The 12,162-nt window shown below is 44.4% G+C and overlaps 1 protein-coding gene across 22 annotated transcripts in view; it reads left to right on the top strand.

Moving 5' to 3' along the window:
• The window catches only part of Dysf (dysferlin), a 220,703-nt gene that overhangs the window by 84,883 nt on the left and 123,658 nt on the right, over positions 1-12,162 (top strand). For 11 of the 22 annotated variants that reach the window (XM_033764701.1, XM_010609623.3, XM_033764725.1 and 8 more), the window contains 5 exons: positions 1,312-1,394; positions 8,367-8,408; positions 9,925-10,040; positions 10,504-10,617; positions 11,748-11,925. In XM_033764701.1, coding sequence (XP_033620592.1) covers positions 1,312-1,394; positions 8,367-8,408; positions 9,925-10,040; positions 10,504-10,617; positions 11,748-11,925 — 533 coding nt within the window. The remainder of the gene's footprint in view (positions 1-1,311; positions 1,395-8,366; positions 8,409-9,924; positions 10,041-10,503; positions 10,618-11,747; positions 11,926-12,162) is intronic. The other 11 variants (XM_010609622.3, XM_010609626.3, XM_010609625.3 and 8 more) reach the window with 3 other exon arrangements.

Raw genomic sequence — 12,162 nt, forward strand, 5'->3', positions numbered from 1 at the left:
CCCCCCCCAGATAAAAGGCGTTATCAAAAAATGGGCAACTGAAATGAATAGACATTTCACAGAAGTAGAGATGGCCAATAAGTACATGAAAAAATGTTCAACATTTCTGGTCATCAGAGAAATGAAAATTTAAACAACATTGAGCTTCCATTTTACTCCACAAAGAATGGCTATCATCAAGAAATCAAATAATAAATGCTGACAACGCTGTGGGAAAAAAGGAACCCTTCTGCACTGTGGGTGGGAATGTAAGCTAGTGCAACCACTGTGGAAACCAGTATGGAGATTCCTTAGAAAACTAAAACTAAAATTCCATTCCACCCAGCTATCCCCTTTCCAGTATCTTCCCTAAAGCATTAAAGACATCACTGAAATATGATATGTAATACATGCATGCCTATGTTTATAGTGGCACAGCTTATACTAGCTAAATCTTGGAAGTGGCCAGTATGTTTATCAATAGATGAATAGGTAAATGAAATGTGGCATTTATGCACAATGGAGTACTACTCTGCTATAAAGAAAGATAAATTGGAGTCATTTATAGCAAAACAGGTGCACCTTGAGACTATAATGTTAAGTGAAATAAATCAGATACACAAGTTTAAGTATCACATTGTTTCTCTTATATGAGAGACTCAAGGTAGAAATAATTTAAAGAGCAAAACAAAAATAGAAAAATAGGAAACAAAGAGATTATTTGCAAACAGGAAGGTCACCAAGAGATGGAAGGGTGAGGGAGTGAGGAGAAGGGAAGGATAGATAAAAATAATTAAGATGTGTTATTAATGTGCTAACTCCCCACAGTGAATGTAATCATTATGTACTGGAAACATGTACTAATAAAAATAAAAAATATTTTTTAAAAAGACTGTGGCCTTGGAGGTATTTTTTAACCAGGTCACCTATCCCCATCTCCCTTGACATTGATATTTATATCTTTAGCTCCTAAAGTCTCAGCCCTCTCTGGGTCTGGGAATGGAATCCTCTGAGCAGCCTTCTGCTCCCCATCCTGCCCGCCTCTGGCCTTCTGCTGTCAACCTGCAACCTGCTTGCTGAGACACAGACTGGTGGCCAATTGCCCATGGGTTGCTGAGATATGACTGGAGAGATGGACTAGTTCCCTATAGGGGGATCCTGAGTGAGATTTTTTGCACAGTCTCATCTTCTCTGGGATCGCCAGGCCTGCATAACACACCCATTGTGAAGACTGATGCCCCCATGAGGTGTAACTGAGGCCTCATCCTTCCTGGGATGCCTGTGGCTGCTATTTGCTGCCTGTGTTCAAGCCCTTCTTGCCCCTTTTTCTAGGGACCGCCTCACTCACAATGACATCGTGTCCACCACCTACCTGAGTATGTCGAAGATCTCTGCCCCTGGAGGAGAAATAGAAGGTATGTTGCTCCTGTGTTCAGCCCCCAGGCTTCATCTTATTTTCTGTCTCACCTTTATCACACACCTCTAGTTTTGAGGGTTTTCAGAAAAGGGAAAAGTTTTAAGACCTTTGTTACCCACTTTCTGTGGAACAAGGTACTGGCCAGTGACTTCAGGCATTTAGGATGCTCCACATTTGGATGAGGGGACATGCTATTGAATGGTACAAGGAGCTTGCTTCATTCTTGCAGATAATAGTGGCCCTAGCCATGCTATCCACTCGATTTTATGTTGGCCAGTTTGCTCTAGCAATTTATATTTTGTAATTGTTTTTATTCATCCATTAAAAGTGATCCATTGCCATTCTGTAAAAATTTAAATAGAGAATCTGAAAGAATATAAAATTTACCCATAAGTCCACTATTCAAGACAAGAACTATTTCTATTTTGAGATCTTTGTGTGTGTGTGTGTGTGTGTGTGTGTGTGTGTATACATACATGGGCACATACATAAGTATATTAAAAGTTATTTTTAAAATGCTTTTGGTCACTTGGTGATACAACATAAATGTCTTTTCTTGTACACTATGATTTGAGGAGATCCGGCACGTTCAGGGTGGTATGGCTGTAGACTTGTACACTATGATTTTAAGTGAATAAATACACACTCTAGTTCCTCTTCAAATCATGTAAATCTTTCACTTTTTAAGTGAATAAACATTTCAGTGTGTGAATGTACTGTAATCCAAATGAAGTAGTCAACACAGAACTTTTAGGAGTCTTCTAGTTTTCTGCAGTATAAACAACTTTGCAATGACTATTTTTGTAGCTGAGTATTTATACAATTTGTGAGTTCCCTTTTGGATTAATGTCTAGAAGTGGACTTGCTGTGTCAAAGTATTTTTAACATTTTTAAGGCTTTCTGTTTATATCAATGTTGCTGTTCAAAAAGTCTGGACTTATTTATTCTCCAATCACTCTCATAAGATTTTTTGCTGCACCCTCATTAAAGCAGGGTAAAATAATGTTAGAAAAGAAACTTGTTAGTGCAATAGGAGAAAATGATATGTATTGTGCTTTAACTTCTGTTTCACTGATAGTGAAATGGATCAATGTAAAATTTTAAATATTTAAATATATATATTTATTCTATTATAAATTATGTCCTAGGCCATATTTTATATTTGTATATTTCTCATCGTTTTTGTAAGAGTTCTATATGTATATTAATACTAACTTTCCCACTATTATATCTGTGATGAATAATTGTTGTCTGTCTTATTTTACCAATCAATGGATTTGACCTATAGAAATTAAATTTTTATGTAACTAATTCTGAAAATCTTTCCCATAGTGAATGAGACAGGGATCTAACATTTCTTTTTTCAAAATTGTTCCTTGGTGATACCAGCATTGAAATTTGAGCACTTTTTCTCTATATTTTGAAATGCCATCTTTATCACCTACTAAATTCCTAAATGTGTTCTTAGGCCTGTTTCTTGATTTTCTATTATCTTCAATTGGTATGTCTGCTTATTATTTTTTTTTGGTTTTGGTATCTGGATTATGCTTGCTCTGGGAAATTAATTGGAAATATTTAAAGTCTTCTGTAACATCTGGAACAGTTTATATAACATAAGAATATAGTCTTTTGAGAGTTTGAAATAATTCACCCATAAAACCATATGGGCTGTGTGCCCTTTGTGAGTGGGTGTAGTAATAGCTCTTTAAAAGCTTTTCAATTTCTCCTGTGATCATTGTTATTTTTAGTTTGTTGCTTTTACTCTAGTCAATTTTGATTATATTTTTCTAGAATACTCATTGCTTTGAGGTATTTTAATTTATTTACATAGTGTTATATAGAGAAGTCTTTTATAATTTAAACAATTTTTCCTATCTGTGGCATTTCCCTTGTTCTTATTTCTATTTTTTAGTTTTCTTGTTCTTTTTTCTCAACTAGATTTGTTAATTTTTTAAAAACTTCATTGAATTTTTTATTGTTGTACTCTTTAATACTTTTAGACTTATTTTGTTGTTTTTTTGTTAAACTTTCTAATTTCTTGAGTTTATTAAAATTTCTTATTAAATAATGAAAGTAAAGTTTCTGCCTTATATGCATGTTTAAAAGGTTTTCAGCAAACTTCATGGTTATATTTAATTATATACCTAATTTTTATTTTTTTACACTTAAATATTAAATCCATTTGATTTATTTTGGTATATTTTCTGAGAGCATTAGGATTTAATTCCTCTATAGGCAGTTTTTTCTTTTTTTTTTCCTGACAAGATGCTGATGGTAAGAATTTATCCTTTTTCTTGTCTTTAAGAAAATTAAGTCACGTGATACTTAAGGACTAGAACAAATTCTGAAAAATGCTCAGGTGATTTTGTTGTTGTTTGAACATTATAGAGTACTTACACAAACTAAGATGACTACAATGTCACTAGGTGATACAGTCGTATGAGACCACTATTGTATACATTGTCTGTCACTGAGTGGAGACAAAGAACTATATACCTCAGTCTGTGTAGGTGTAGGACTCTTTGCATAGAATTTTGTCCAAGACAAGGTGAATTTTAAAATCTGAATCGAGAAATAATTTTTTAACACTGTGCCATGGGCAGCTGAAGGCAGGGTAGGGTAGTGGTAAAAGCTCTAGCTCTGGGCCTGCTTGGGTTCCAATTCTGTTGGCTCTGTTTCTTTGAAACCAAGGGAGTCACTGTAGTTTTCTCTCCATAAAATGGGACTCTTACAAATTTCAGCCTCTGTTGGAAGGATCCAGTGAGATAATGAATATAAAGTTCTCAGAATGTCAACATAATATTGACTATTATCACGATTCTTGGCTTTCTGTATCACCAATTTGATTTTCTTTCTGCACCTGTTTTGCTTCCCATGTGATTTATAAATGCCTATTGCATTTTTTTTGTCCTTGTCAAGCTTCTTTTCCTTCTATCACTGCGTGTATATTTTCCTTTTCTTCTCTGCTCCTGTCCATCCTCTCCCAGAAGTTTTTCTTTGTCCACAAAGGCTACATCTTCTTTCATGACATTTAGGATTCCAAACCTTTTCCCCCAAAATTTAGATGTGGGCTCTCCTGGGTCTTAGGGATGCTCTTTTCCTGTCCTGGTGGCTCTCTGTCACTCCTCTCTCCCCTTATCCATTCTCTAGCAAGACCTGTCCACTGTGGGCATCCTTCTACAGACAGGGTGTAGGGTGCCCGTCCGACCACAGATCTTCAGCTGCAGTTTAAGTTAATGTGCTTTGTTCCTGGCAGAGTCTACACAGCTCTCTTGACATTGGTGCCTTCTTCAGTCCTTTCTTCTAGATTCTCTGAAATATTAAAAAAATAAAACAAAACAAACCTTTTAATTTAAAGAAAATTTCAAACACACACCAAAGTAGAGAATTATACAATGAACTCCTGGATAGCCTCACTTAACTTCAACACCCAAACTCACCCTATTCTTCTGATTTTATCATAGGTAGTTTGAATTGATGGTATTCACATAAATGACCTTCCAGAAGCACTGCTGTTGGGCATTCCCCTGCCCCTCCCCTCCTAGCCATGGAACTGCTTGTCTCAAGATGCAGTCTCCTTCTTAATGCTGCTCAGATAGTTTATGCAAATGATGGCAGGCTTGAGATGGGGCTGTGCACCATGGGAACAGTGCAGAGAGTGTCTGTCCACCTTGTAAGTCACAACTCTCAAAACGGAAGAAAGCTCTTATGCAGTTCCTGACTGGTACTTTCTGTCTCTGAATCCTGGGACAGATACTGGTGGAGGTATCTGGTATTTTTGACTTTTTCATGAGGATACATCTGCCTGTACCTGCCATCAGCCACCTGATAGAGAGTTTAGATTCTCCCCATCCCCATCTGTCTGATGGTGGAGATTTTGATCTTTATCTTCCTGTGTTTGTCATGACTGTCTTAATGCAAAGGCAAGAAAGGTGTTCCATGAAGCCACTAGGTGGCACCCAAGGCATAGGCAACCCCCAGTGTGCTTCATGGAGGTAGGTAGGTATTCAAAGGCAGGGCCACCTCTCACAGATTGTTCTGGAAATAAATGAGAATCTCCTTGAAACCAGACAACTGGCTTTTGTATATACAGTTAGGTAGCTTGACCTAAGAGACAATAAAACAGTTTAATTTATTGCTCAAAATGGAGCCATTCTTTTGGATTGTACAGGTTGTCGGATGTCCCTTTCTGCAGAGATGGGCCCCTTTCCGAGCCTGGAGCTTCTCTCTAGCCAGAAGGTTAACATCTGCCTCGCTCCCTGCTAAGCTCTCTCTCTTATCCTCTCAGAATGTGTCCCTCCCACTTTCCTTTCAGCTCTTTTGTATGTTTTTCTCCTCACTGTGGGGTTCTAGCACCTCACTGTTCTCAAAAGCCAACACAAGCTGACTGAAAAATGAGTTCTTTCTCTACGTTCTCTCACCTCACAGTTCCCCAGATAATTTGGTTCAGCCAAGAGTTTTTGTTTTTGTGTTCTTGTTTTTGTTTCCAGCGAGGACAAGACCTAACACTAACCTCTTAAGCACTTCTGCCCACAAGTTTGCCTGGGCACACAGAAGTATTCCTTGGACTCTGTGCACCAATGTATTAAGGAAAGATTTTGTTTTTTAAAAAGGAGTGCTCTCCTTAGAAGTGGCAGTTCTTTCAAAAGGTAGCAGGGACAGGAGACCTGTGAAACCTCCATGGGATCTTTGATAACTTCACACATATGGATATCGTGAAGTATAAATTGAAGTTATAGCATACAGATTTTTTTTTCTCATGTCTATGAAACGAAAAGTTAGTGTCTTTTTGACTTTGGAATGTGATGATGATTTCCCAGCAATTTTTGGTTTCTCTCCTCTCTAGTACAGGTTGGTGTTAGGTTGCCAAATCCTTGGGCTGTGCTGAGGGGCAGAGGGAGCTGCAGGCAATTCCTCAGCTCCTCCAGGAGACACATGTGTCCCTGGGGACCGTCTGCAGGGCTGTGGTGTATGGCTCATGGGGCTGGGAGGGCCTCCTTTGTCCCTTTATGCTCCCTCCAGGTGAAGGAATTGGACTTGGCTGCTCAGGCCACAAAACTAGGAGTATTCATGTGTGTCTTGGGGCTTCCATGGTCCCAGTTCCCTGGGTTCAGGGAAAACACACCAAAACATTTGTATTTTGGCAGAAGGATGATGAATACTAAATAGAAGCTTTGTCTTGGGTGGCTTCTTTGGTCACCCTGCCCTTGAGTTTATGAGTTGTGTGCAGACACAGGGGAGAGGACCTGGGAGAAGCTGCGGCACCCAGGGACCTGTGTCCTGCCCTCCAGTTCAAAATTACTGCCCTAAGTTGCCAATCTTATCATACAGTCCCAGTGCCTACTACTACTGTGCCTGTTTAGGCTTGCTGAATGAACGAATGAGTGAAAGAGCTGAGGAAGTGCTTATTTCTCTAGCTGCAGAGGCATGTGTTGGTCAGCTGGCTGGTGAGACTAGGGGCACATCTGTGTCTGGCCTGGGCACCAGTTTGCAGCTGTGGCTCCACTCAGTCTGCGGGTGGGAAGCCTAGTTTGCCTCTGCAAGAAGCACATGGGGATTGGAACTATGACCTGGGCCTCATTAGCCTGGCATAACTGGCTGGGCCTGTTAGCAATCACTTGGGAGGGAGCTTTAAGTGGAATCTATTTGTTTCCGGTGGTCTCTGGCCACTGGCCTCTTTGGGACCGCAACTCTTCCCACACAGGTTATCTTGCTGAGGTAGAAAGCTCCCCTGCAGTCAGAGACCTGGCTCTTCTACAGGCAAAAACCAATTCCCAAGGATAAGAAAATGGCCATGAGCTACGACTTCTACAGTCCTGATGTCTGCCAGTGGCATTCATAGCCAAGGGTTGGCTGCAGAGGTCTAAGGCTCCGGCCCAGGATCTTGCCTTCCCTGAACCTCTGGCCTCCCTCATCCAGCCCTATCTTTATCTCAATTCCCACACTGTGCTCTTCTCTCTTCTCCACTTTCTCTATCTCTGCATATTCTTCCTTTACAACATTTTTGCTCAACTCTAACTGTAATCATGGAGCCATGAGAAAATAGCAAGTTTTTTAAAAAAGAAGAATAATAGGTAAAGATGAACCATGAATAAGAATAATCATGCAATTCACTAACTGTGCCCCCAAGCTTGGCCATGACTGCAGACTCATTAGCCTTTGCTGATTGGAGAAGAAGAAAGGAAAGTCAGAGTGCAGGAAGAAGAGATCAGAGAGGCAGTGGAAGAAGACGGAGGATTCCCACTTCCCGGGACCCCTCATACCCGCCCAGAAGTGAGAGATGGGTTCGAAGAGCCCAAGTGTGCCAGAGCATTTCCTTTTGTGTTTATTTCTAGATGCCTTTTACCAATAAGTACAGAAACATTCAAGAGTGCAGAGTCTTTATCAAATGGATAGCAGCTGATACTGGGCTTCCCCTGAAGTCAGAAGTCAGATCCCGGTGCCTGCTGTTGCGAAAATGCAACAGGTCGCCATCAGTGGCAGTACTGAAAATGACCCCTAGGTGGAGATGTTGAGCCTTGAAATGCCACCGCTCCTCCAGCAGAGTCCCAAATGTCAACTTCCTTGTTGGGTTGGGTTAAGAGTGCTGGGTGTGCCACTACCTTACTCTGGCTCCTCAGGTGTTTCCCTTACCCTTTCTTTATGTTTGGACTTTGTTTCTCTTACTTACCTTGCTAGAATGTAAAAAAGTGCATTTTGTTTTCTGTTATTTTTTTAATATATCAAGTTACAGGTCCTGTTGTGGTACAGGGGGATGTCTGACTGGCCTGGGGTGGGAAAGTTCTAGTTTGTGATAAGTTCACACTGGACTCAGGGTGGGGCCTTAGGCTATGTCTGCTTCCTATGTAGGAGCTGTCTTTCTGTCCATCTGTCTGCCAGCTCTCCACCCACCATCCATGCACCTGTTCATGTAACCATTCCTCTTCCCAGCCATGCACATCCTAACCTCTTTTCCATTTCTTTGCTTCAGAAGAGCCTGTGGGTGTAGCCAAGTCTTCACAAGCCATGGACCGTACGTTGCTATCACCTAGGGGACCATGAGGGGATGGGGTCCTGGGGCTTCCTGGAGGGAGAGGGCGCTGGAGGCAGGAACTTTTCCTGATTTGCATGGGGTAGGACTGTTTCACCCACAGCCCTGAGTTTACCTTTGGTGGTCACCTCTCCACCATTGGTGACATATGTAAATTGCTTGGAATGCCACAAGGGTGATTTCCTCCTACCCTGCCGGACCCCTTCCTACACCCTCTGTGGTTTTGGGCTGGTGTCATGGAGGTGTTGGAGGCCAGGGGGAGCTTAAGGTGTCTTGGAGACCAAGAGAAGGTGGGGGATGGAGAACTCTTGAAGTGGAAATTCACAAGGTAAATCATAATCAAGATGTTTAATACTGTTCATGTGAGTTCTGTCCCCTGGCCTACCTTTTTGTTCCCAAAGCCAGAGCCCCATCTGTGCTGGGGTCTGGGAGAGGGAAAGCATGGAAGGGTGCAGGGTGCTCCTGGTTGGTGGGTGGGCATGGCTCCAGCCTGTCCCTGCTCTGCTTCACCCCCAGGGTCCTGATGGCAGCAGGGCATGAAACATGCACCCTAGGTCTGCCCTGAGCATTTCTTTGCTAGGCCATTTATTATGTACTCACCTTGGCCTGACTTGTGCAGAGTCATCCCAGGTGGTCTTGGCCCTGCTTCCCACCTTTGGTGCTCTGAAAATGCCCTCATCCCCCTCTCTCTGAAAGGGACATCCTGGCTTTGAAGGGTTTCGAGAGTACTTTTGGGAAATGCAGCCACGAGCCAGAAAATGACATTCACAAAAGAGAGCCCAGAATGGAGGAATGGTGCGGAGAAAAGCTCTCCTTCCTTGTAAATTCTTCCTCTAACTGTCCTCCAACATGTTCCATTGAAAAATTGTTCTTTGTACAGTGTGTGAGGGGATGGTTAGGAGTGCCAGATGTGCCCTGCTGCAAGGCCTGGATGAGCCAGGCCGTCAGGTTGAGGGTACTTTCCCCAGAGGCTGCACTGTGTGTGTGTGGGGGGCCCTAGCTGGGGCCCCTCCATTCCCCCCCCGGGAAATGGCTTCTCTGATCACCAGGCTCTGGGTTGGAGGGCCTGGGCACTGTTGCAGGCTGGAGAGGTGAGGCAGGGCTGGGTGGAGCCTGAGGAGGGCATAGGCAGGGGACAGTCCCAAGCCCCTTGTGCACATGTGGGCTGAGAGCACAGGTTTTGGGGTCACACGGTTTGGGTCCTGCCACTTTGTGTTCCAGTGTTCCTTTGCATCTCTGAGCTTGTTTCTCATCTGTAAAATGGGACTAATGAAATAACAGAAACAGCCATGGCTCAGTGCAGTGGTAGAAAGGAAAGGGGCCATGGCAGAGGATGGCAGTTATCACCAGAGTCATTGTTTATACATTCACAGGGTTGCATCTGGTGCATGTGGGGGAAACTCAGGGCCAGAGATGGGTTTAGGTCTCAAGGTGGTTGGGTCAAGCTTTAGGAGGCCCCACTGGATCTACTCCTCTGACCCTGACTTATGTCTTCCAGCAGACGACAACCTAGGCTTCCTCCCCACCTTCGGGCCCTGCTATGTGAACCTCTATGGCAGCCCCCGGGAGTTTACTGGCTTCCCAGACCCCTATGCAGAGCTCAACACGGGCAAGGTGAGCTGCTGGAACCTGGAAAGGACCAGATCCAGATCCCCACGCCCAAGTACCCCGGCCTGCCCGGGGGAGGTGTCTTCCAGCATGACGAGGGCAGCATCCAGGCCTGGCTGAAGCTTCAGAGGCTTAGGCCCGGGGCCGGGCGACGACAACCTCTGAGAATCCTTGCTCTGCCCGCATACTCTTAGCCCTCAGGACGGGTCTGACCTTCCCACTGGCCTGATCCCAAGACACCCAGCTCCCATTCCTCTCAAGTTTCATCCCCTTGGGCTGAGTTGGAGGTGGCACTAACCGTCTTGGTGGCCTGGCATGTCTCCTGAACTCTGTGCCATGCCACCCTCATCTGTAGAACGATGGGTCGGTTCAGAAATCTCCTGGATGCTTGAGGGATGAGCTGCCTTAGGGCTGTGTTGTGCCCCTTTTCTCTTCCCCCTCCCCTCCGGTGACCTGGACTCCTTTGCAGGGGGAAGGTGTGGCCTACCGGGGCCGGATTCTGCTATCCCTGGAGACCAAGCTGGTGGAGCACAGTGAACAGAAGGTGGAGGACCTCCCTGCGGATGATATCCTCCGGGTGGAGGTGAGGGGCAACTAATCTGGGAGGGATGTGGGTATCTGCTCGGGTAGGGGCAAGGTAGCCAAGTAGGTGCCATGTAGAGAAAGGACACTAATTGTAGCTTACCTTCTCGGAGTGTCAGCATCTTAGCTGTAAAGTAGGAGTAATGTGACACTTGCCCCAGAACGTTCAGAAGCTTAAGGAGTATGAATGAAAGTATTTTGAAAGTCTGGAGCTTGTTGCAAAATGAGATGCTATTTTATATTGATCACGTGAGCATAACTATTAGTCAGCTAAACATCATGTGGCAGACACCACTAGTGATACTCCTGAATCTTCCCAGCACCCCATGAGGTGGCTGAACAGATGAGGAAACCGAGGCTCAGATCTATGAGAGGAATGAATGAAGGGTAGAGCTGGACCTTATCCAGAGTATTTAGACACCTTAGTCAGATGGCTCTGGTTTGAATCCTGGCTGTACTGCTTATCAGCTGTATCAGTTTCCCTGTCTGTAAAGTAAGCATAATAATTATACTCACCTCATAAGATTGTTATGAGAAGTGAATTAAGGCATGTATGCAGTAAGCACTCAATTAGTGTTCGCTGTCATCACTATTAACATTTTCCTAAACTCCAACTGTTTAATTCCTCTTCTTTCTGCTCTCCGAGTAAAATGGTTGGTTCAAATCAGGACATGTGATTGAGCCTTGTGCCCCGTTCCCGGAAGGGCGATGGCTTCACTCTTTGCAGGCACATGGCGATGGCTGCCCGTGTGTATTGCAGCGCTAAGCTGCCACAGTAGTGATTTGGGGTGGGAGCTCCAGGCAGGGGTGAAGTGGTTGAGAGCTTTCAGCTCCTCTGCATGGCAGATGGGGCCTGGGTCCCCCTGAGAGACACCAAGGGAGGCCCTGCTCCACTGCTGTAGTGGGTGCCATTGCTGCGGGTTTGAAGCACACTGTGACCTTGGAAGCGCAGATCTTATTAAGGAACCTGGGCCTAACGGACATAGACCTGGAACGTGTTTGTTTAGTCAGTAACAAAATCTGGATGCTGTCTCTTTGTTGGACTATTTGCCATGAGAGCCTGGATGCTGGTCTCGGGCAGGGCCTGCCAGACAGGTGACCCACCTTGGTGTCTTCCCTCCCCCCACTCAGAAGTACCTCCGGAGGCGCAAGTATTCCCTCTTCGCTGCCTTCTACTCGGCCTCCATGCTGCAGGATGTAGATGATGCCATCCAGTTCGAGGTCAGCATTGGGAACTATGGTAACAAGTTCGACACGACCTGCCTGCCTCTGGCCTCCACCACCCAGTACAGCCGGGCGGTCTTTGACGGTGAGGCTGGAGCTGGTTTTCCTGGTAGGGACTTGGACCTCAAAACAGGGGCTGAACCCTAAGTACTACTTCCCTGGAAAGCCGTTGGAGGCCCTGGCCTGCCTGTTCAGGGTAACCCCTTCTTACCCCTTATATCTATTCCCCCTTTCTCCCCGAGGTGAGGACTTTATGCCAGTACCCACAGATTGGGCTCCAGAAAGCAGCCCAGTCCCTTGATCCTGACCTGCCACTGTCATT

This window comes from Fukomys damarensis, unplaced genomic scaffold (genome assembly GCF_012274545.1).
Source record: "Fukomys damarensis isolate Sample0158 unplaced genomic scaffold, DMR_v1.0_HiC HiC_scaffold_2, whole genome shotgun sequence".
Classification (NCBI taxonomy): domain Eukaryota; kingdom Metazoa; phylum Chordata; class Mammalia; order Rodentia; family Bathyergidae; genus Fukomys; species Fukomys damarensis.